This window comes from Coenobita brevimanus, chromosome 8 (genome assembly GCF_032717465.1).
Source record: "Coenobita brevimanus isolate Jiangsu-jjx chromosome 8, ASM3271746v2, whole genome shotgun sequence".
NCBI classification, from domain to species: Eukaryota; Metazoa; Arthropoda; class Malacostraca; order Decapoda; family Coenobitidae; genus Coenobita; species Coenobita brevimanus.
The window spans coordinates 6,588,584-6,614,348 of NC_136961.1; the positions used below are offsets into that span (position 1 = coordinate 6,588,584).

The following is a 25,765-nucleotide window of genomic DNA, read 5'->3' on the forward strand; positions in this document are numbered from 1 at the left end:
CCACAAATAATACGCCTAACTGAGACCAAATTAACACCAAGGATATCCAATGACATACTAAACTTAGAGGAATACAATATATGGAGAAGAGACAGAAACTTAAAAAAAGGAGGAGGAATTATAATATTAACTAAGAAAAATGTAAAAGTCAAGGAAATAAACCTAGACATACCATCACATGTAGAACTGATTGCAGTAGAGATCGACACATCTGAAGGTAAAGTAATTGTAGCCAATTTGTATATGCCACCCAGATCAAACACATGGGAAAGAGACGAATATGAGGACCTGGCAGAGAGTACAATTCAGAGTATAAGATCCTTGCTACATAAAATGGAAGAGAAATCGGAAAGAATTATACTAACTGGGGATTTCAATACAAATATAAATTGGAATACTCTAGATATAAATAGCCAAGAAAGCTGTTGGGACCAAAAGCTCCTGGATCTCGTACAAGAGTTTTTCTTAACGCAACATGTGAGGGAAACCACTAGAAAAAGAGGACTTGATGTACCTTCAGTGCTAGATCTAATATTTACTAGGCAAGAAAATGACATTGACAGTTTAATATATCACCCTCCACTCGGCAAAAGCGATCATGCAGTACTAAATTATAACTTCAGGATAGCATATGACGTAGTAAACAGCAATGACAGTTACAAAAAGAGACTAAACTATAAAAAGGGAAATTATCAAGACCTAAAGAAGTATTTCTTAGAGGTTGATTGGGAAAATGAGCTTAGAGGACAAGATTTAAATGCTGTATATAAAAAATTTTGTGAATTTTATGAAATAGGAGTCCAGAAGTACATCCCACAGCACAAAGAAGCAGATAAGAAAATACAGAAATGGTTCAATACAGAATGTAAAAAATCAAAAGAAAGAAGAGATTTGTTGTGGAATAGATACAGAAGACACAATAGTGAAAGGGCGTATAATAATTACAAACAGGCAAGAAACGACTATACAAGAATAAGGAGGGAAGCCCAAAAACAGTTTGAGGAGGATATAATAAATAAAAACAGTGATCAACCAAAGCTGTTTTACAGCTATATCAGAAGCAAAACCAAAGTAAAAGATATAATACAATCCATCACTGACGAGGGAATCACTTATACACAAGAGAAAGATATTTGTGAAGCACTAAATAAGAATTTCCAATTAGTTTTTACAGAAGAAAAAAATTTTGAGAGGGAATATGTGGAACACGCATGTCCACACATACTACCAGATATACAAATAGCAGAAAAAGTAATACAAGAGGAGTTAAGTAGATTAGACAGAGGAAAAGCAAGTGGTCCTGATGTTGGGTGTTACGAGAATATGCAAAGGAGTTAAGTAAACCATTATTTTTAATTTTCAAGAAATCCTTGAGTCAAGGGAAACTACCTGATATTTGGAAAAAAGCAAATATAGTCCCCTTATTCAAGAAAGGAAATAGACAAAATCCTCTCAACTACCGACCAGTATCACTGACCAGTGTTGTAAGCAAGGTATTAGAAAAACTTATAAGAAAAGCTTGGGTAAATCATCTAGAAGAACACAGTATGATAACAGAAAGACAGTTTGGCTTCAGAAAAGGAAAATCATGTGTTACTAATCTGTTGAGCTACTGTGACAGAGTAACAAACACAATACAGGGAAGGGAAGGATGGGTGGACAGTATCTATTTAGATTTCAAGAAAGCTTTTGACACAGTACCACACCAAAGACTTTTATGGAAGCTGTACCATCAAGGAGGAATTCGAGGCAAACTGTTTTGTTGGATGCAAGACTTTCTCATAAAAAGAGAAATGAGGACAGTACTAAGAGGAAACTACTCATCATGGAAAGAGTGACTAGTGGAGTACCACAGGGTTCGGTGCTGGCACCAATCATGTTTCTAGTGTACATAAATGATATAAACAGTAACACTGGAAATGAGAGCTATCTGATTATGTTTGCAGATGATGCAAAAATACAAAGGAAAATTACTAGCACAGACTCTTGTAGGGAGCTACAAGAAGAATTAAATAAACTTCATGAATGGAGTAGTACATGGCAAATGGAATTCAATGTGGACAAGTGTCATGTAATCAAGTTTGGTAAAAGTGGAAAAAGACCTGATTGGGATTATAAGTTAGGAAATAAAACCCTATACACATCAGAAAGAGAGAAAGACCTAGGTGTGATTATCAATAACAGACTATCTCCGGTTGACCACATCAGCGAGAAGGTACGGAACATGTATACACTGCCTGCAAATATGAGAATAGCATTCACATACATAAATGAAGACATGCTAAGAAGGATAATAACATCATTCATTAGACCAACCCTGGAATATGCATCAATAGTCTGGAGTCCTCATTTCAAAAAGCATATAGACAAGATTGAAAAAGTTCAAAGGGCCGCTACAAGATGGATACCAAGCTTAAGGGACCTAAGCTACGAAGAAAGACTAAATAAACTGAATCTACCAACACTACAGGAGAGAAGGAAAAGAAGTGACATGATAATGCTATATAAGTGCATATCAGGAAAGGAGAAAATAGACATAAATGATTACTTAACATATGGAGAGGCATCAGCAAGAGGACACTGCAAAAAACTGCATAAGAAGAGAGGTGATAAAGACGTAAGGAAATTCAGTTTCCCAAACAGAGCAATTGATCAATGGAATGCACTACCGAATGAAATAGTGTGTGCCAAAACAATTCACAAATTTAAGGATATGTACGATAAATATGGTCTAAGACACGGGACAATACGAGCTTGACTCATTCCTGTAAAGATACAATTAAGTAAGAACAATTAGGTAAGAACACACGCACGCACATACCGACAGAAACATAGATTCGGGCAAAAACATAATTGCTCTGTCTTGTAAAGGCGGGCAATAAAAATGGAAAGAACATCAAATCCCTACATCCCTGCACCCAACTCCCAGCATGGATTTCGACACTAAAGCATGACCCACCTTTGAAGTAGACTTGGCTCAACCTACTGTACATTCCATCACCAAGAAATAACCAATGTTGACCCAACCGCAGCGAGTGACATAACCTTACGTGATTCTTGGCAGAAGTGAGTGACAAATCAATACAAAGCTTTTTTATTTATATATTTTTTAGGCCAGATTTAGTTGGAATGCCATCAAATAAGCTACTTTGAATGTCTGCAACTCCTTACCACCATAGTTGACCATATGTACACCGGCAGACATGAACCTGTTGCACGTCAAGTGGCCGGTTGGCGATATCTGGTAACTTGCCATACTACAGAGTGGAATTCTGTGAATGAACTTCATCACTTGTCAGGGCAATCCTGGTTGGCTGCTGTATTTTATGGTATTATTATTATGGAAACAAGCAATAACCTTCGACATATATGTTTGCACATTAATGTTAAATAAATATTTGTACTAGTGTTCCTCACAAGCTTTTTTTTCTTAACCCGCCATGTGCTGGCTGTTTTTAGCCCTCTGGGTCACCCCAGTGCCAGCCATTTTTCGACCTTTTTTTTTCTTGGCTAAAATGATACATTTTGATGTGGAAACAAAGAATTTCGCCAGTAAAATGCTCGCTGAGGCTCGAAAATGAGTTTTATTGAGTCCTGCATACTCGTGTACAGGTATAGCCACTCTTTCACGCTCACCACATACGTGAGAGAAAGCCGTTTTCTTTGTAAGGTATACTCAGGTATTTATGCTGGGAAGGTATAGCAATGTTCAGTACACTTTTCTGATCACTTATTACTGCAGCATCTAACACAATTTGCGTGTCTTTCTCAGTGTGAATGCATTATCTTACACTTGCTTGAAGCTAGGTACAACCTGACTTCATTACATACAGTCCTGGCACTTACAAGAAGTTATTTACAACTTGACTTCATTATATCATCCTTTCACTTACAAGAAAATATTTACGACTTACACTTACATGAAAATATTTACAAAATGCCTTCGCTATGTACAGCACTAGGTGAGGCACACAGTCAGAGTGAGGCAGAGCGAGCACGAAGGGGGGAGCGAGTGAGTGTATGGCCTTGACAGCCTGGGGGATGGTAGAGGAACAGTTATCTTACATGCCTGCCAATTTTTACCCACGAATCTTGAAAAATGCGGTCACAGTGAAGTTTTTTATTTTAGACTGTTTTAAAATGGCACTGGCACTGGCCACGGCATTATGTCAGACTGTTTTAAAACGGCACTGGCATGCGGCGGGTTAAAGGTGTGATAGAATTTTATTAGAAAGAAAACTTACTAGATTTGGCAGTATCTTTCTCCCAGGCTTACCACACGATAACTGCCTAAATATAATATTTGGTCATTGGAACTGAAGAGGTCTTACTGACAATGTCCTTCACAGTAATACATTCTTATTAAGAAAGCAACGGCTGCTGTAATATAATGAAAGTAACTAACTGAACTTAATCAGTAACAACAGTTTACCATCCTGCTTTGCCACCTTCACCACACCAGCTCGGAGGCCAGTCGAGTCAGGGTGAACAACTATTCCATCCCACATCACCTAGACATCCGATACTCTTCTATATTAAAAACTAAATTACTAGTCAGCGACCTCATTATGTCTCCCTTAATACAGAAAATGTTACTGTGAGGTGTAAGGCTAGCAGATCAAACCTTGCTTGAGCCATCTATAGAAGTTATTAATTCCCATGGAATATTACTATTATATCCTGGTGATATGTAACAGGGAATATGGTGGAAAGTAATATCAATGATTCTCCAAACGATAAAATATAAACACTAATTTTACTGGCATGTATCGGATGAAAGCTATGCAGAGACAAAACTAAAGTGATTGTTTCATCAACTTGCCATAAAACTTCACCTTAAAACTTATCGCACCTCACAGTAACATTCGCTGTATTGTGCGAGACTTAATGAGGTCGCTAACAAATTTATTTTTAATTCAGAAGTGTATCGTATATCTAGGTGATATGGGAAGTTGGTCACCCTGACTCGTCTGGCCTCCGACCTGCTGTGCTGGAGGTGGCAAAGCAGGATGATAGAATGTTGTCACTGTTTCATTTCAGTTAGTTAACTTCATTATGTTATGGCTGCCGTTGCTTTAACAATATGAGTGTATTGATATACATAATGCGAAGGACACTTTTATTAAGACCTCTTGAATTCCAATGACCAAATATTACATTCATGCTGGCCTTACGATATCGTGTTGTAAGACTGGATTAAGATACTACCAAATTTGGTATATTTTCTTTCTAATTAAATCCTACCACACATTTAAGAAAAAAAATCTTTTGAGGAACACTAGGACAAATAATTAACACATATATGCATACATATTTATCATTGATTATTTCCTTTTTCCAAAATAACTAAACCATAAACTACAGCAGCCAGTCAGGATTATTGTTACAAGTGACGAATTTCATTCAGAGCATTCTACACCTTACTACGGCAGGTTACCAGGTATCGCCAACCAGCCACTTGACGTGTAGCAGGTTCATATGTATGTGGGTGTACATACCTGCCGACGGTTATGGCACCGAACGTTATGAGGTTGAAGAGTTCCAAGACAGAGTTAGAGAAAAATATTTACAACTAGTTGATAATAATTGGGTGGTAAGTTTAAAAATTAAAATATTATTAATAAATTTAATTTTTGAAAATATCTATTAACCCTACCTACCTACCTATCTACCTACCTACCTACATACATACATACATAACATGCTCTCAAATACAGATACATACACACATATATGAATACATACATACATATATGCATACATTACTGAACACGACAGCATAATGACAATTATTAATTTTTCAAATTCTGGATGCGGATGATAGGTAGCGTTAGGATAAAAACATTGAGGTGGTTTGGACATGATAGGATGAAGAGCGAGAGACACGCGAGGAGAGTGTGAGTGAGGTGGAAGGGGGGGGGAGAGGAAGGGGGAGGCCAAGGATGAGATGGAGGGATGGAGTGGAGAGGTATATAACAGAGGGGGATGTGTGCTCGGAGTAGGGCAATGAAATGGCGGGGGACAGGGCGACATGGAGGCGATTTGTTTGTGGCCACCCCTTACGGGATTAAGGCGTCTGGCAATAGATAGGTAGATAGATAAATTCTTAATTCTTCTAATAAGTTTCTAACTTGGGGTGGATGTCCACGCACAAAGTTACTGAAGTTTTTCATATTTATTAGTCGACGTTTCACCCTCAAAAAAGCATTATCAGGACAATACTGAAGGCAAAGAGAATCATATGTATAAACAGCCCAAAATAAACTGAAATTACATTGAGCATACACTAAATACAGCATTATAAGACAGTGATAATTATTCTCACCAGTGATATTTTTATGAATACATACCACAGGTAGACTGCGAGATAATGCTCATTTCATGTGTGTGGTGTGTTGGGGAGAGCAGATGGAGTTTGTCAGGCGTGAAAGGATTGAACTTGCTGAGGAGTCTCTTTGAGTGTGTGGAAGAGTTTTGTTATTTGGGACACATGTTATGTGCTGGAGGTAGGGCTGTAGCCAGTGGTTGGAAGAAGTTCAGGGAGCTGTTGCCTCTCCTGACATTGAGAGGGCTCTCCCTCCGTGTTATGGGATTTTTGTATGCAGCATGTGTAAGGAGTGTAATGCTGTATGGTAATGAGAGTTGGGCAGTAAGGGGAGAGGATATTCGCAGGCTCCAGTGTACAGGAATGACAATGATTAGGTGGAGGTGCAGTGCTCCCCTAAGTGTGAGGCATGGGGGGAGGGGGCTAGGTTTACTATGTAAGACTTGATGGGTTGGATGGGACTGGAGTGTATTGGTGTTGTGATGGGTAGAGACAGTTTAAGATAATTTTGGGTATGTGGAGAGGATGGGAGATGGTAACTGGGTGCAGAGAGTGAGAAGTCAGGGGTAGGGTTGCGAGAGATAGACCGAAAAAGACCTGGGACGGGGTAATTGAGTATGACCTCAGGGATAAGGGACTGAATAGGGAAGCTGCAAGAGATCGAGCAGCATGGAAAGCCACTAGTAGGTGACGAAGGCCGACGCATGCAAGCATGTTAAAGCCTTCAAAAACGAACGAACGTACCCCATGGGCATGTGAATATACAAGAGACTGTATACATCGTGAGAGAAACATGAGCAAGCATGAGCTCAGTAAAATTTGTCTAAGGTTACTGTATAAGGATAAAGACTTAGCAAAAACATACTCAGTATGCATTTATAGCAAACAGGCAAATGAACTTACCTATGATTGTACACAGAATAACGAAAGCAAAAGACGTGAATAAGTATGACAACAGTAAATATAACAGAAAAATCCATATAAGTACTGAAACACAAGCGTGAAACTTAGTAACAATGGGTAACACTCACCAGTTAACCCCTTAACCGCGAGGCGTCACTTTCGTGACACTCGGCCACAATGGATCATACCGCGGGGCGTCACTTTTGTGATTCTGTGTTATTTTGAATTATCCCGGGCTCTCAAGTGGTGGCTTGTATCATCTATCAGTACTGCCAATGTCCAACACCAGTCAGCACTCCAAATCTCATCTGTACTCCCATCCATTGTTGACATTTTAGCAATTTTACCCCCTTCGTGACTCCCCTCCCTACCTGCCCTCCATTACCCTCTCCTCTCACCTCCCACGCCGCGCTGCGCTACGGAAATTTCCCCCTGATTTTTCCACAGATTTCATCCATTGAAATAAGCCCTATGCCCTATATTTTTACCAAATAATATATACCAAAAAAAAAAACAGGTAAGTGATAGTGTTATACTCCAGAAATTGGCTAATTATCACCTGACAAAACCTCACGTGCATTCATTCGCTACATTACCACGGTAATTTCCCCTTTGATTTATGCCTTGTAATCGATGTCTGTAATAAAAATATATATCAGAAAGGAAGGGAGAATCCTAACTGACATTTACATTCACCTGGAACTACCTATTTCTTTATTTATTGCCGAGATTTTCTACCTATAAAAAATTAGCCTGTAAGTTAGCAGCAGTCAGCCTAAAGTGTCATTGTCAACCCTTCCCTTCTCAGATAAGCCGCGGCATTTAGTTCCTTGTCCTCCACTGTAGAGAAAACATGTCGCACTCGCGCCCCGCCATTCCTGCCGCTTCTGCGCCCATTGCAAAGGGCCCTGTGACCTCTACTCCAAAGAAAAGTGTTGAGGCAAGCAGGAAAGGCCTCAGCGACTCTGCAGTGGCACGAGAACTTGCAGAATTGTCCATGATAATGATGGACAGTGACTATGATGATTCGGGTGAATCGTGTGATGAGCCGGGTGAGGTTATCGCGCCAGAAACAGCGACAACAAGTGCTTCAACAAGTGAATCAGTGTCTAGCTCCAAGGGAAAGGAGCCTTTAGTGCAGGAAGGACAAGAATTTGGGAAGGGAGTGAAAAGGCGGCGTGTTAGCCCCAGAACAATGCCCCCACGTGACCCAGCCCGCCATGAGTCACCAGTGCATTCACCTCCCCGTTCCCCAAGCCCCGCTTTACTCATCTCGTCATCATCGTCGGCTGAGTTATCTCCGGAGTCTTCGTCGTCGGAGTCACCACCAGCATCAACAGTGAAGGCAGGCAGTAGAGGTAGAGGTAGATCTAAGAGAGTGAAAAGTAGTGTAGCTAGTAGGGTAAGGGCTGCTAGTGCTGTACGGCAACCTAGGGTCAGTGAGAGTGACCTTGACAGAGATAAGCCTCCCTCACAGCCAACCTCCACCACCACCACCACTACCCGCCCTCCACCGCCACGACAGGGAATCCTGGACGCCTTCGCGTGGACGGAAGGGTCAGATTTTGTCCCCGAAAATCTGGTTTTCGATGAGAGCTCCTCAGGAGTTCAGCCTGCCTTCACTATGGACGAAAATGCTGAGTGTGTCAACTACCTTTTGGCCTTCCTAGATGACGAAGTCATGCAGCACATATGTGATGAGACCAACAGGTACGAATCACAACGTGCTGCTAGTGGTACAGGTGCAGCTAAGATGCAACAGTGGTCCATGCTGGGAGTGCAGGAGCTGTATGTGTTCTTTGCCCTCATGCTTCTTATGCCACACTCCAAGAAGCATGAGTTGGAAGAATACTGGTCCATGGACCCCTTACTACCCTCACCCACCTTCAATAAGTACATGGCCAGAGATCGCTTCCGGAACATCATGGGAAACCTGCACTTTGCCGACAATGATGTACCTTCCCAAACCGACCCACTCTGGAAGATCCGGGAGATTCTGAACAGAATGAAGGATAAGTTCATGTCATTCTTCCACCCATTTCAGAAGGTTGTCATTGATGAATCCTTGGTTTTGTTCAGAGGACATCTTCGGTTTGTTCAGTACATTCCAAGCAAACGCCATCACTTTGGAATTAAGTTCTTTGTACTGTGCGACTGTAAGACGGGGTACATCCTTGACTTCGTCATATATTCAGCCAGCACTGTCGATCTCGATAAAACTCACCCCCTTGGCTTCTCAGGCTGTGTAGTGAAAGTGCTCCTAGAAAAGTATTTTCGTGGGAATCATGTGCTGTATACAGACAACTACTATACAGCACCGAAACTTGCCAAATACCTTTCTGAGCACGGCATTGGCTCCTGCGGCACTGTGAAAAGTAATCGCGCCAACTTCCCCAAATTCCCAGAGGCAGGAACCTCGCAGCAAGGAGATGTGCACCTACGCAAGTGTGAGAAGATGCTGGCAATACGGTGGCATGACAAGAGAGTCGTGCACATGCTCACCACCGTACATAAGGGGGAGATGAGAGACAGTGGGAAGGTCGACAGTAGGACAGGCGAACCTGTGATGAAACCTGATGCTGTGTTGGACTATAACATCAACATGCGGCTGGTGGACAAGTCCGACATGATGATTGGTGAGATCGACTGCCTCAGGAAGAATACTAGGTGGTACAGGAAAGTTTTTCTGCATCTCATAGATATGACGATGCTGAACGCCTTCATCCTGTACAAGATGAAGGTAAAGCCACCCAAGTCCTTCTCCCTGAGGTTGTTCGCCAGGACTTGTGTCCAGCAGCTGCTGGAAAGATATGGTAGGGTGCAAGCAGCAACTCCAAGGCGCCATCCAGTTACACTTCCCGACCGACTTGAGCAGAGGGCGTATATGGATCGGCACAGACTTCAGCTAATGCCTGCCACAGGGAAAAGGAAGGCTGCGATTCGCAGGTGTCAGGTATGTGCGCATACCACACGCCACACACCTGAGCATAAACGCACCTCTTGGCAGTGCGCTGAGTGCCAGGTTCCCCTCTGTGTTACCTGCTTCTTCGATTATCACAGCCAGAAGCAGTTCTAACAGTGCAAGTGTGGAAGCAGAATTATTTGGAAATAATGTGTAAATAGCAGGTGAAAGCAATGGATGTTCAGTTCATATGATTGAACAGTGTATTATAGTTTTATCTGACTGAAAGTGACAGTGAATAACATAGTGTAAGTAAAATAGCAGGGTAAATATTGAAAATAGAATAGAAAATGTAAATAGTAATGTAAGTAATTAGTAATATAAGAATATGAGTACAAATAATTTATGTTATAACAGTGAGAGTGAATCCGTGGCTCTCTACGTATTTTACTGACTGAAAAATTGAATGACTTCAGTGACAATAAACTAATACGACTGAAGGAAACTTATGGAGAAAGACTCCAGATATATATAAGTGTGATATAGTAATAGAAATATAAAGTGTGAGGGGTTTTATGAATAATAAATGTCAGAGTGCCTATAGTGAACTAGCGCAAGTGCGACGATCAGACGCGCTCGTAATTTCCATTGCTTTCACAGTGTTTTCTTTTTTTAGTATGGATCCCAAACTACTTGAAAATTGTAGAATAGTGTTTATAGTGTTTGTATCTGGCTGTGGTAATCCTATTACGGGTTGTCGGGAAGTGTAAAGTGGAGACTTAGTTACCCTACTTCAGAGGTCTCCACAAGTCCTACGGTAACGAAGAAGGCTCAACAATCATTCCAGGAGAAAGCTGAAGGTATGTGCCATAAGCATATGTAATTTTATTATTCTAGGACTAATAACTGATTTTTGGCAAATATTTTTTGAGAGTCTGTCGGAGCCCAAATAACCCCGCGGGACACGCAAGTCATTGGTAAACAAGCCCGTGGTGTAGGGGTTAAGAAGTATAAGAATTATGTAAAACAGTGTGTTCTCTACATTATTACTTACGACAAACTTGATGTGGGACGCTTGTACCAGGTGCGGTGAGGTCAGGCGAGATCATCAGACCTCACCCTGACGGGCCTCTGTAATCCTCCGCAACACACGTGATCGTGGAATCCTCCGCAACCTACGTGATGGTGTAATCCTCTACGAACCACGTGATGGTGAAATGGCGCAATTGGATTCATTTCCTAAGTCCGGGGGTGCTACAGCGCTGGTGTCATTTACGTGGTTCATTCTAGCATTGATCGGGGGTCTGTCATAAAGTGGGATGGTGGATGTCGAGTTAGCTTGGATGTTGATAGGAGGTGTTTGTTCTTTGATAAAAATTGCTTCCAATGTCTGGAATTTAAGCAGATTATTGCAGTGAGCGATTATCTTACTTATGACCACGATGGTTTCACCCTGGATTCCGGATCCGTGTTCTTGTAAGTTATGGTTCTTGATCCCTCCTTGTTGTAGGTGGCATGTGAGGCGGCGACTGAGCGTGTTAATTATGTAGCCTACGTAGTTCACATTAGGGGTTGCTCAGTCCCCGGTGTTAGTTAAAGTTATAAACGACTTTGCTGCAAGCTAGCGCGCCTGTCTTCGCATTCAGCTTGTATTTCATCATCAAGGAAGAATTTCTGGGACTGTTGTAGTAATCACTGTTGGTAGGCTTGCAGTTCCTGTGTACTATGTCGCGAACAACCTTTTCATCTTTCTTATAGGCATTAGTGTAGGTGTTTCTGTAGTACACAGTGATGTCTTCCGATCGTGCTACATTTTCGTTCTTTCGTCGCATATACTGGGTGATCACTTATGTGTAACACTGTCAGTGTCTGCATATGAGTACGAATTGTTAACAAGCATTAACATAATGAGTCTCAGTTCCTTGTGTACAAGTTCCTATGCGGACTAAACTTTCAGTGCTCCTCTCACGTACGCTCGAATTACACCTAGTTTGTACGCCCTCGAGCATTCACCTGCGCCATTCATGCATTTCTCAAATCTGTGGGTTTTCTATATACATCCAAAGTGATGTCATTAGCTGTCACATTGATTAGGAAGTTCGCGAATGGGATACTCCCATTCTCACTCACTTCTGTGGTGAACCTGAGTCCTGATATTTCCTGTAGGTGTGTACGTAGTTTATCAGAGGTAGTTTAATCGTGTACGCTTACAAAAATATCATCAATATACCTGCAGCACATCTGGGGAGACATCTCTTCCACGGCATTTGCTTCCACATGAGCCATGAAGGCCTGGGTGAACAGGACCCCCAGTGAGGATCCCATGGCGACATCATCTCGCTGCAAGAAGAGATTCCCTTCTGGACACTTGAATGGAGCTTCTATTGTAGAGGCCTTAAGCATTACTTTGTTAATATTTCTTGGCAACTTCGGGGATCAAGCTCAGAGTTGTCGTATGTAAATTATAAAATTATCTCAACTGCCCTTTCAACTGGCTCATTAGAGAAAGGGCTTTCCTCATTCAAAGAAGCAATAAAGCCACTGTGGTATCGGAGCCTTACTACTGCAATAAACTCCTCTGTTTAACGCAAAGAGTAAGTAGTGGGAGCATACGACGATATCAGTTGATTCAGTCTCTTTGCCAGCCTGTAAGTGGGGGTGAGGATCTGGGATATGATGGATTGAAGAGGGTTACCCGGTTTGTGAGTTTTTACAATACTGGAAAAGTAACCCGGTTCATAAGCCCCCGTAATATTATTAAATTTTAGTCCAAATACCGTCGCGTTAGCAGCAGAAATCAGTGTGTTAAAGCATTTATGGATCTTTTCACTGGGGTTGCTAGTAATACTGTCAAATTTGGTAGCATCTTTGAGGATATTTCTGCATTTCCCGATGTATTAATCACGGTTAAGGATGACATATGTAGCTGACTTATCTTGTTATTATTACGTAATTCCTTTGCAGCTCCATGTAGCTGCGGTGAGAGGATTTCCTGCATTCGACGATGTCTTATTTAGTGCCCATCGCTTTTAGTTGTTCCTTCAGATTTGGGTTGACGGTGATCCTGTTATCCTTATGTAAGCGGCAGAAATCGTCATAAAGGACGAATAGTTCGGCTTTCTTGTTCGTCTGCTCAAATTTGGGGTTGAGGTGACAGTTGATGCCAAGATTCAGGAAACCTTTTTGATTTTCAGTCAGTGTCTCAGATGACAGGCTGGCAGAACTGAAGTCCTCAGAATAGCCAAAGGTCCTCCATATAGTTATGTGAGTTTTTCAAGAATGCGCATCTCAGCAGCTTGACGATGGGTTTACGTTACTGCTCCCCGGGTGGCCTCTGTGCACTCCCTCAGATGTTCGTCAGTCCCTAATTCCATATACTGGTTCAAACTCTCCTGATAGTTACTTTTCAGTTGTGTTAGGAGATGCTGCATGTGCTGGAGCAGTTATTCGACCAACCGTCTTCGGGATTCATAAGTAAATTGTTGATACTGCACTGCTCGATCGTTTAATCGTATACTCGTGAAAGCAGGGAGCAGCTGTTCTCGTCGCATTCATTATTGAACACGACAGCATAGTGACAATGATTAATTTTCGTTCCAAATTCTCAGTCCTTCTAAAAAGTTTTCTAGCTTGGGGTGGACGTCCATACACCAAGTTACCGTGGTTATTCATATATATTAGCCAACGTTTCACCTTCAAAGAGGCATCATCAACACAGTACTGAAACCAAGGTGAATCATATATACAAACAAACCTAACGATACTGAAATTACTTATGAGTATACATTAAACACAGCACTTCAAGATAGTGATAAATATTTTCACTAATGATAATACGACACGCGCAAATGAATATACAATTGACTGTACATATAATAACGAGAGAGAAACATGAGTAAGCATGAACATAGTAAATATAAGGATAAACGTAAGTGTTGAAATATAATGATAAGAACTTGGCAAAAACTTATGCATTTATAGCATACGGGCGAATGAACTCACATGTGACTGTACACAAAATAGCGAGACAGAAGGACATGAATAAGTATGAATGATAAATATAATACAAAGATCCATGTAAATACTGAAACACAAGAGTAAAACTTAGTTAAAATGGGTAACACTCACCAGTTAAGAAGCTAACTTAAAATATAAGACTTATGTACAACAGTATGTTCTCTGCATGACTGCTTAGGACCAACTGAGGGTGGGATGCTGGTACCAGGTATGGTGAGGTCAGATGAGACCTCAAATCAAACCTCACCCTGATGGGCCTCTCTAATCCTCCGCGATTGTTGCGACATACATACATGGTCACAAAGACACATATATAAGTGCATACATAGGACATACATACATGCTCACAAATACACATACATAAGTGCATACATAGAGCATACATACATGCATACATACCGACGTGTACACATGTCTTTACGGCAGTAATGGAAAGCTATAACTGCCATAGCGGTGCCCGATGAAAAGAAACGACACACAAAATGGGAATGTTTCATACTGAGGACAACATTTCCTATCATCCTGGGGTCATTAATTTCTAAATACGGTCATATTCCATGATTATGGAGGTTGCATCAAATGCAGTATACCCTCTGCAAAGGGGTTAATAAACACACTAGAGGCAACAGCAATAACAACTTATTTTGAGATAGTAGCAATACACATTCTGGTAAGTAAAATCTTAGACATAAACATGGTGGGGGGAAAATGGCTAGTCAACCTCCTCTCAGGCAGATAAGCCCAATTACTCTACTTAAAACATTGTTCTAAAATCAGAACAGAATCAGGTACTGTCTCAGAGGGCTCAACCTCTTCATCTTAATATTTTAATCTCTCCCTCCACGATCTACCTATCTCTGTGCCTTTAGTAACAGTGCAGTCCTATGCCAACGACTTGTCCATAGCTACAAAATATTCCAAAACTCAACAAACAACACAGCAGGTTTAACTGTAATTACAGTCACTAGAAAACTTGTTAATTCAATCAGACTGACTGATTCACCAACCAAACAAACCATCACCTTCTTTGAAGACAGGAATGAATCTCAAACACACCCTTAAGTATCCCTCTTTAACCAACCACTCCCAGTGGAAATACACCATAAAATTCTAGGATATAATCTGGACACACGCGATCATTGTTTCCATTATACAAGAAACATCAATGGAAATGGGTCTTGCCGACTCGATGACCTAAAGATACTCACGGGCACTACCTTCGGACAACAGAAAGAATCCCTGAAATCAAACAGTTCATTAAAACAACAGCCCTAGTGAAAATCAAAATCTTAAAAATAATAACAGTATGTACTAAGACTACAGGTGTAAGTTATCAACATCAACAAACAAAATTACGTCCACTCATGTATCATATGAATACATGGGGTATACAGATTAGTGCTTCAACAGTATCCCATCCCACCCTTGTATTTTCACGTTGCCTCAACCCCGTCCATGAAAAAAAAAAAAAAAAAAAAAAAAAAAAAAGTGCCCAACACTACACGGAGTATCTCAGTAACATCTCTATTCCTACTTGTAATACTACACTTCACAAACACTTACGTAAACCCATGGCCAGTACAGTCATCCAAAACCTCAATTAATACATCTTTCACGAATCACGACCAGACATCCACCCCTCAAGAACCACCCTACCCAGAGAAATGTGAGTACACCTGACGAGACTACGATGTGATCACCATAAAACCCTATTGCAGAATCAACACAAAATACAAATCACAGACAAGCCATTATGACTAAACAGCAAAACACCCTCCATTCCCACAACACACTCACCGTATGCACCATAATATCAGAATACAGATAATACATCAACATAAAATTGATAAAAGACCTCCAGAACCAACCGGCTGAAGTGGCCAGTTTCCTGCAGTCCACTGGGTTTGCGTCCAGATGAATCTGCAGTTACAACAACAGGCATTGTGACAGGGGCGGGAGAAGGAGTGAGGAGCTTGGCCATCATGAAGATGCTCAGTTGACTGAATGAATTAGCTCCCTTAGGTCATTCCTACATTGCATGAACTTCAGTGAGCTTTAGCTATGAGGTCCGAATAGGCTTCCTTGGTTAACAGTCATACCTAACCTCCAGTTTCAGCAAACGTGACCGCTATTAACTGAACTGAAAGGGGTACGGATCTCTGCCACAAGAAAATAGACTTAGTGGAAGCTATATCCTAGTTAGTAGGCCACCATCGGTTACTTAATTTTACACACACACACACACACACACACACACAAACGAGGCCCATGATAAAACATTACTTTTCAATATGGTACTTTACGAAATATGGCTATTACAGTGGCGTTTAGTAGTTAGCAAATATATAGTAAATAGTTCAAATGATCTCCTTCAGCCCAAGAACGCAGCATTTGTTTCATTCTTGTTACATTCCCACTGTGGTATTCAGTTCAGGAAGGGCCTTTCTTTTTTTCTTTTTTCTTTTTTTTACAGGAGAGGTTAGGCATAACCTTCCTAACCACCTAAATTACTGTGGTTCAGAAATATTAATAACCATCGTCTGTGGATGTCAAAACTGAATTATAAAAAGACACCCTCTTGTTGGTAGGGTGAAGACGTTAATTAAGTACCACTTTAAATTACCCATATATATATATATATATATATATATATATATATATATATATATATATATACAACTTACGTGTGTTAGACATACTTAAATAGAATCATGAAATGGTCAAAGGCTCGAATGAGTCTGGAGGTGACTGAGCTTACTTCATCATCAGTCTTCTTGGCCGAAGCAGCCTGGAGGGTTAAGACAGTGATAATGATTAGTGGTTAGCACTGATATGCTGGTAGGAGATATTTTCATATATAACAAAACATATACTTAAAACTGCTTTATATGCACAGAATTTACTAAGTCCTGGTGCAGTATGTAGTGTAGCAACCATAATGATGTGAAAATTTTTAACTATTTTATATATATATATATATATATATATATATATATATATATATATATATATATATATATATATATATATATATATATATATATATACCCTTCGTTGCTGCAAGCATCTGAGAAGGACCGGTCGACAGACTACTACAAACCTCTCAGAAGCTCTTTATGAATGTTAAAGGCAAATAGCACCATCAGGGCATGACTTAGCTCAGAGCTCTCAGCAGCCTAGGTGATACATACATACATATATATATATATATATATATATATATATATATATATATATATATATATATATATATATATATATATATATATATATGAGTTAAGCATTTTCACATCTTCCTGATGGATCCTACTAAGTTCCCTTCCTGAGTCATTTCCTTTCATTAAGGATGGCGTTAATTTTCACAAACTGCAAATAAGTATACAGTAGCTTACATAGAAATTTAGTTTATGAAGAAGTTCTACCGATCATGGTAATTCTGTTTCATTTCCTTAATCAGTATGTCATGTTATGGAAGTTGGTGAAATAATTTAATATAGAAAGTGTAAAAGGGTCCTATTACCACTCTCATTCAGGATAGGCTACAGGTTAAAGTGTAGGACACTTACCAAAAGTCTTCAGGAAACAGATATAAGTAGAACGTACAGTATATCCTTCCTGTTTATTATATGATTATGTGTTAGCAGCCGATAAACAACTATCAGCAATTTTTTGTATTCATATTACAGGCAGAAACATAACACCAGAGGGAGGGTCGTGTATGAGGACTGGCAGCCATGGACAACAAGTTGTCAATTTTCCACCATTTACACTACCTTTTTTCTGCTAGTTAATCTCCCTATGCTGGGAGAGGCGTTTTTCTTCCCTCTATAGCTGACTCTCTTTGGTGTGGTGCAGTCACGACGAAAATGATAAATTCACGTTCAGTTTGAACAGCTTTTCCCGACTGTTCATTTGAGCAGACTACAGTACGGTGCCGCAGTGTACCTTACCTGCTTCTGGACGCTGCGCATGATGGCAAGCAGCTCGTGGTCAGGGGGAAGGGTGACTTTGTTCCACTTGGCCGCCCTGTTGAGCTCCTTCAGGGCCCGTCCATGTTGACCCACCACCGCCAGCCACCGTGGGGACTCGCCCAGAAACCTAAAAACACACACATACTGTACACTCCTAGGCAACAATACTTACCCCCTATGTAGCCAAAGACACAAGACATTATTCTTATCTTCCACTAGCCTCCTCAATCTATATCTATATCTGTCTATCCATCTATCCATTTTCTGTCTGTCTGTCTGTCTGTCTCAATGTATAACTACATAAATCTATCTATCTATCTATATCTATATATCCATCTCTCTCTCTCTCTCTCTCTCTCTCTCTCTCTCTCTACATATATGAAGAGAACCACCTTGGCTTTTGCAAATATCTCCATCGTTATTGGGTAACCATTCCGTATAGTACGTCTACCATCATCAGCACATAAAAAAGAAACAAAGAGTACATAATAATTATAATATTGTTTCTTAAAATATTGTAGTAATAAGTAATAAAAGTAGCGAAAATTTCTGCATAAAAATCTTAATGTGAAACATGCAAAATGAATAATTTTGGTTGAAATTAACCTACGTGAAACTCTTGAATTTAAAAAGATTACTCCAGGGCAAATAAAAATTGTGTATGTATTGCCGCGGTTTCGTGAGGCTTTTAGACCAGTATCGACCGGTCTTACTGCTGTTCTGGCGAAACAATTAGACCAGTACAGACTGGTCGAATGCAGCCCTGCCCTAGAAGCTAGCCTAGGCCAGACTGGTCTGTGCACAAACGTTTGCGCTTCAGCAACAGCCAACAAGGAGGCCAGGAGAGTCCGTGCCAGGATGTAAACATTGATGGTCAACAATGGCGGACTTGGGAATAAGGGTTGTTTTAGATAAGATTTTTAACGCTAGTAGAAACCAAGAAGGGAATCATATATCTCACCATGAAGTAGAGACACTTTGTTACTTTAGATCGACCGATTTAAGAATATTAAAGCATTATTGACCGAAATAAAACTCGATGGGGAGTAAAACGATAGATCAAAAATCGTCGAAAGAATACAGACTTACTCATCTTCAACTTTAAATGTTGTCTGTGAACCTTTAAGGCAAGTTTCAGCCCATATTGTTTGGCAATTCGGGAAGAATCTTTTATTTCTTACAGTAGTGACATTCTTCCAGGCCTCTCCCAGTCACTCTTGCAGCCAGTAGGAGGCTCGGACAAGATCGGACAGACATTAGCCTGTTCTCGCGACCACTAATGAGTCCAGACCGGTCTAAACCGGCCCAAAGCGGCCTGCGAAAACGCGGGTTATGTACACACACATACACACACACACACACACACACTATATATATATATATATATATATATATATATATATATATATATATATATATATATATATATATATATATATATATATATATATATATATATATTTAATGCTAGTAAAACTAAATATATTCAGTTTACTAACAGACAGATATTGCCAGATTCGTACATTACCTTCAGTGCTGCTAATATTCCCATCTCCAAAAGTATTGAAATTCTTGGCGTCTCACTTAACAGTGCCCTCAGCTGGACCTCTCATGTCATATCACTTGCTAAAACCGCCTCAAAGAAACTTGGAGTATTGTACAGAGTTCGTAACTTCTTCGCCGATGAGCAGTTAGCTATAATTTATAAGAGTCAGGTGCGCTCTCAGCTTAAATATTGCTCACCCTTGTGGAATGGTTGGGGAGAGGTTGTATTAAGACAACTAGACAAAATTCAGAACAAAGCTGTTAGAATCTTTAACAACCCTGTCATTACACATAAACTACCTCCCCTGCAAGTAAGAAGGAATGTTGCCTTCCTTGCATTATTTTACAGATATTTTTTTGGCAAATGCTCAGACGAAGTTGCGTCCATGGTGCCACCTCTCCATGTCTTCCCTCGTGCTACACGGGCATCTGGTAGCGCTCATGACTGGAATGTCACTCAGCCATATTGCAGAACTTCTGCCTATCAGAATACTTTCATTCCCCGAACTGCATTTCTCTGGAATTCACTTCCCCAGAGTTGTTTCCTTTTAAATTTCAACCCACAGCTGTTCAAGTCTAACTGTTACAGATATTTTATGAACGGAGGACGCCAGTAATCTGGTGTATGGATTGTTTTTTTTTTTTACTCATTTGTTTTTCCTTCCTCCGTTCTGTTATTTAATATATATATATATATATATATATATATATATATATATATATATATATACTGTATATAAAATGTTTACAATGTATATCATTTTGTGGATTGTTCCCCTCGCAGCAAAGTTGCAAAGTTTTGAGGAACAAGAATGCAGATGATAGACGGGGGGGGGGGATAATAATTCGAGTGAGGAACCGGTTATCATGTTTCACGGCGGTATTTTGAGTTTTTCAAGAACCATCTGAGTAGTAAGTAGGGGTGCTCACCATCCACTCACTCAATGTAGTGCTGCTTTGGGTGTCTGTCCTTTCCTGTCCTCCTTCCTTCCTCTGGTGTCTCTTTCCTTCGTTCTTTCCTCTTCCTTCTGCCTACAGGTGATTTTACACTCCCCAATCTGTCTTTCATTCACTTTTTCCTCTTCTTTCTGCCTATGGGTGACACTAAGCGACAAGCCATATGGTTTCCCGTACACCAGGAAACAATTTACTACGCTGGAGGTAACCATATAACCAAACAATGGCGCCTGGTGGTTTAGTGGGTAATTAAGACACTCTAATTGGATTAAGCCTATGTGGGCTTACATCGAAGAGATGGTTGTGGTTTATTGCTCTCGTAATGCCACTCAGAGATCAGTGAGGCTGGTCACTGTCATCTTAAATGTCATGACCAACTTGCATAGCCCCGGGCTCCTACGCTTCTCATGAGGCGGCATAAGATTGGATGATAGATGGATGGATGGATTTTCAATCTTACTAAACGGAACAGTGCAAAAGACTGAATGAAAACTGCTGTTAATTTGTTCAGACTATTTCTGACGTTTATGACAGACTTAGCAGTTCTAGCTTGATTAGATGAAACTATTAATTCAAACAAGTCACGTTAATTCTCTATATCACTCAGGGCAACACATGTGTAATTATGATCTACGCACCACAAATTGCTTAAGTGAATGTCTTTATGTGGTACTAGTTCAAGCGAAACATGTAAACATGCGATTATGCACAGCTAGATTATTATATCATGCTTTCTCTCAAAACAACGTTCACTCTTTTCTTCACAAACTTCATTCGAAATTATATGCAATACATTAAGATTATAACAATGTTTTACAATATTTTATTAATTTTTAACAGTTTTATATTTCAGTGTTCTTTGTTTCCAGTTAAGCAAATAGTGACGTAGGATAGTTAGCAGACTCTCTCTCTCTCTCTCTCTCTCTCTCTCTCTCTCTCTCTCTCTCTCTCTCTCTCTCTCTCTCTCTCTCTCTCTCTCTCTCACGGTTGCAGGGTGGAAAGATGTGGCAAATTGGAAGAAGAATAAGTTGTCGCGCCAAAACTGAAACGAACCTGATTCAAAGAATGGTTCTAAATCCCAAAGCATACTGCACAATCTGTATACGTGTTCTGACCCACAGCACCTGGCTCCCCCACACGTAATATATGTGTTCCAGTAAACATGGGTTAATTGCTTCCGAGTGTGTCTACACAAACACAAGAACACCATGCCTACATACTCATGCCCAATCACTTGCACACCGCCAGTCACTATAAGGACACATCCATATCCCTGGTAACAATACATAAACACAGTTGTTATCTATTGTTACTGCTAACCCTCTACCTTCTTCCCTGACAGATAACTGTCTTAGTCTGGGTATCATAATGAGCGAGGATCTGTTGTCCCGAGCTGAGATGGTAGTTGGAACGTTTGCTGAAATGCAGTAGGAACAGTTGGCTATGACACTATTATCAGCTCAGTCAAGATGATGAGCAAAAACAATTTGGCCATTAATGTATCATTGGATCCACTCATGCGAAACCACCTGATGTTGCCAATACTGTCTGATTCCCTTGTATAGATTATGAACCACGACATGGTTTGTCAACAAGATTCGTATCACCAAGAAGAGAAACAAAGGCAGGAAGTTGTGGTGTTAGGAACAGCTCAGTTTGAGGAGGTTGAGGAGTTAGGGGTGAGGGGTGGTAGGAGCTGGATCATCCTGTAGAAAAAGAAGCAGGGAAATATGTGGATATTTGATCATTTTTAATGTAGAATATAAGTGATATTTTGTTAGTGGTTGTGCAACTAGGTTAATGTAAACGGCAAACGTTTTTTACTTCACGGCACATTCTTCAATTTATTGGAGTTTTGCGGAACACTTAATTAATATTTGTCACGATAAATGTCAGAATTAAATAAAGTTATTTTTACTTTTGCTAAAAAAAGATGGAAGGAATCCACAATTGTTAGCTGTAGGGTACCGTGTATTTAAAATAAAGTATTGCCTTTTTTATATAGTTTTCAATGAATTTACTAAACTAGAAAATAAATATTATTTTTGTTTAATAGAGTTGTAAGCGTTTCCATACTACACATGGAACAATTCCTCTAAATAAGTTTTTTGTTTCCACAGATGATAAACTCAGTCAGTTTTACTGAGAAAGATTATTAACTGCACATTATATAAAACAACATTTGTTTCTCGAGAGCCAGGTAGAATAAAATATTTCATTGAAGCTTTCTGTAATAAATATAATTCGAAAGGGTTTTCCAAGAAAATAAATTGTGTGGTTCTTTCACTGAAAAACAATGAGAAACTTAGGCTTGTTTTGATAAATACAGGTTCGTAATGTTTTGTTTTGTTACAGAAGACCCATTTGAAGTTCCTCATCGAGTTACTTCATAATTGATTTTCATACGTTGTACTCTTACTGTGTATGTTAGTGCTCAAACCCTAATTAGCACAAATATTTTGCTATAAATAACAACAGCACGTCAGAAGCACATTCGGAGATAGCTGGGTACTCTCATTAAGGCTAAACCCAAAACATGCCTTTACTGCACTGAATTCTGTCAGAGGTTACGATCACTTTTGACATCCACAAGTGCCTCTCGTGCATTCAAAGAGAGATAACAGACTGATGCTTCAGCAGCTGAAGCAAGAGGATCATGAACCCAGTTACAATGTTTTGTACAACAGAAGGTTTCTTCCATGGAATGACACAAGTCAAGAGTGAGAACACTGGGAATGAGTTATGTGAAAGACTCGTGTGGAGTTACATGGAGAGAGAGACTGACAAATGAGGAAGTGAAGGAGCTTTGAGGTGTCGGTGGGGATATGACAGAAAGCGTTAGAAGAAATACACTGAGGTGGTTTGGCCAAGTGGAGAAGATGGAGAGCGAGGGACTGGCGAGGAGAGTGTGAGTGAGGTGGAGGGGGGGGGGGAGAAGGAAGGTGAGGCCGAGCATGAGGTGGAGGGATGGGGTTATGAGCTGGGGGATGGGTGGGCAGTGAAATGGAGGAGGACAGGGAGAAGTGGAGGCGAATTGTTTGAGGTCACCCCTTGCGGAACTGAGGCGTCTGGCAATACATAAATAGATCGATAGTATCTTCTATGATATCCCTTCCAAGTCAACAGTTCAATGTGTGCAATAATAGTTCTATAATATACCAGAAATCAATGTTCTTATATGTGCAAAGTCTCAGAGGCCAAGGCGCATCACTCTGAATGATTGAAGCGTGCATTCCAAAAGTTTTTTTTTTTTTTTTTTTATGTCTGAATGAGATTTTCTGGCAATGGACTCATAAGCAACCTACTCACATTACAAGAATATATGAAAATGAATTGTGAACTTAGATATATCCAATTATCTATTTCTAGTATGAAGTTACATTTACTATGATCATTAGTATGATAATTATTTCCTGTATTTGTGGTAACTGTTTTAATGAGGAGGAGGACAGTTTACTGTAACATGGCACACCAGGAAACTTGGAAGCACACTGGTTGGAGAGCTCTGTTCTCGATAACACCAGATGATATTATGCAACTAAAGTGTGACATACTCAGGTTGAAGAGGTTAGAAGCAGTACCGATTAACAAACGTAAATGACGAACTTTGGCTTCTATAGTTCTATCCTGGTTAACCTCAGATGATTTTTTTTATCGCCCACCCAGTGAGGTGAAAATATAATTGCCTTCATCTGCGTGTGTGTTTGTGTGCGTGTTTGGCTGTTCCCAAAATGTGTAAAAAATAAACCGAACAAAGTGTATCCAAACTATATGGCCAGTATCCATGCATACATGGCTTGTTTGCTAATAATTTTGGAGAAGCTGCAATGATATGCTTCCGATTGCCAAAGGATTTTATATGAAAAACTACTAGTTAACTTTCTCATTTCACCTGCCATCATTCACCATTTACTATCATACTCTCAATGAGGAGAACGGCTATTTAAAGGATAACCTTTAGAAATTCATCAAAGGCTTGTTATACTCACTGGCCTTCACCAACATAGTACCCCTGACTCGAGGCTTCTGAATGTTATCGTGAAATTTAGTTTTGTAGGAGTAAAAGCAAAATCCTTTGACTTTTCTTTGTTTATTTATTTATTTTTTTTTTTTTTTGCAAAACTGTAATGATATGGCTCCGATTGCCAAAGAATTATTATTATTTTTTTTTCTAGGGATGGCAGGCGATATGCATTCGTAGGCGAATGCTTTGACTTTAATTTTGTCTCAGTTAGAGGCCGTTGGGGGTTGGAGGTTGAAATTTACCTCGATCAGATCATATTCAAATACAGAATATGATCTTGTGTAAACAAGAGACAAAACAAAGATGGGTAGTCTTCCATGTGTATATATCTCTTGTGAAATAATGCTAATGAGCATACTTCTTGAAGATAACAAACTATATTACAATACTTTTTCCTTCTCTTTGCCCAATAAGCCACCCCCACCACCCCCGCCACCATCATTAAGAGATGCATACACGTTCATCTGTGTGTAGAGTCTTCTGATTTTTATTGCCCACCTAGCGAGGAGATGATGTAATCGCCTTCATCTATGTGTGTGTCTGTTTGTGTGTCCGATTGTTCCTGAAATATCTCAAATTCTAGTGGGCAAATTGTATCTAAACTTTATTGGCAATACTCTGGGATATACGGCTTCTTCTGCGTCCATACCTCGGAGGGGCTTGGGGACGTGTTTTTTTTTTTCCCCCCCCACTCGGTTTGTATGTCTGTTTGTTTATCTGTCTGTCTGTCTGTCTGTTAACAACTTTTTGTGAAAACTACTGGCTTGATTTTGACTAAAATTACAGGGATGATATGCTATGCTCTCCTGATCACCTGATTAAATTTTGGGTCGACTGAGCCAAGGCCCAGGCTGTAGACCTGGAAAAAAAATAAATAAATAAACAGGGATGGGTAAAAATAATTTTCTTTTTCGCCATAACTCTTTCCAAATTCGTCATATTGACATGAAACCAAAACCTAAAGATGCATCTTTAAAATTTACGTCCTATAACAACCCTCATTACATCTGGGGGTCACCCCCCCAGTTAGTGGTAGGGGGTCAATATCAGGTAGGTTGGGCCTAAAATTTCAAATGGGCATAAAATCGACAAGTTTCACCCGATTTACTGCTAATTTCATG

The 25,765-nt window shown here is 40.0% G+C and overlaps 1 protein-coding gene across 1 annotated transcript in view; it reads right to left on the bottom strand.

Annotated features, from left to right (window-relative positions):
* Positions 1-25,765, bottom strand: part of LOC145406353 (organic cation transporter protein-like) — a 135,925-nt gene that overhangs the window by 69,937 nt on the left and 40,223 nt on the right. Inside the window, exons 7-10 of the mRNA XM_080277516.1 lie at positions 18,098-18,245; positions 16,847-16,935; positions 16,003-16,147; positions 12,361-12,557 (exon numbers count right to left, since the gene is read on the bottom strand). Of these exons, the coding sequence (XP_080133642.1) occupies positions 12,361-12,557; positions 16,003-16,147; positions 16,847-16,935; positions 18,098-18,245 (579 nt within the window). The remainder of the gene's footprint in view (positions 1-12,360; positions 12,558-16,002; positions 16,148-16,846; positions 16,936-18,097; positions 18,246-25,765) is intronic.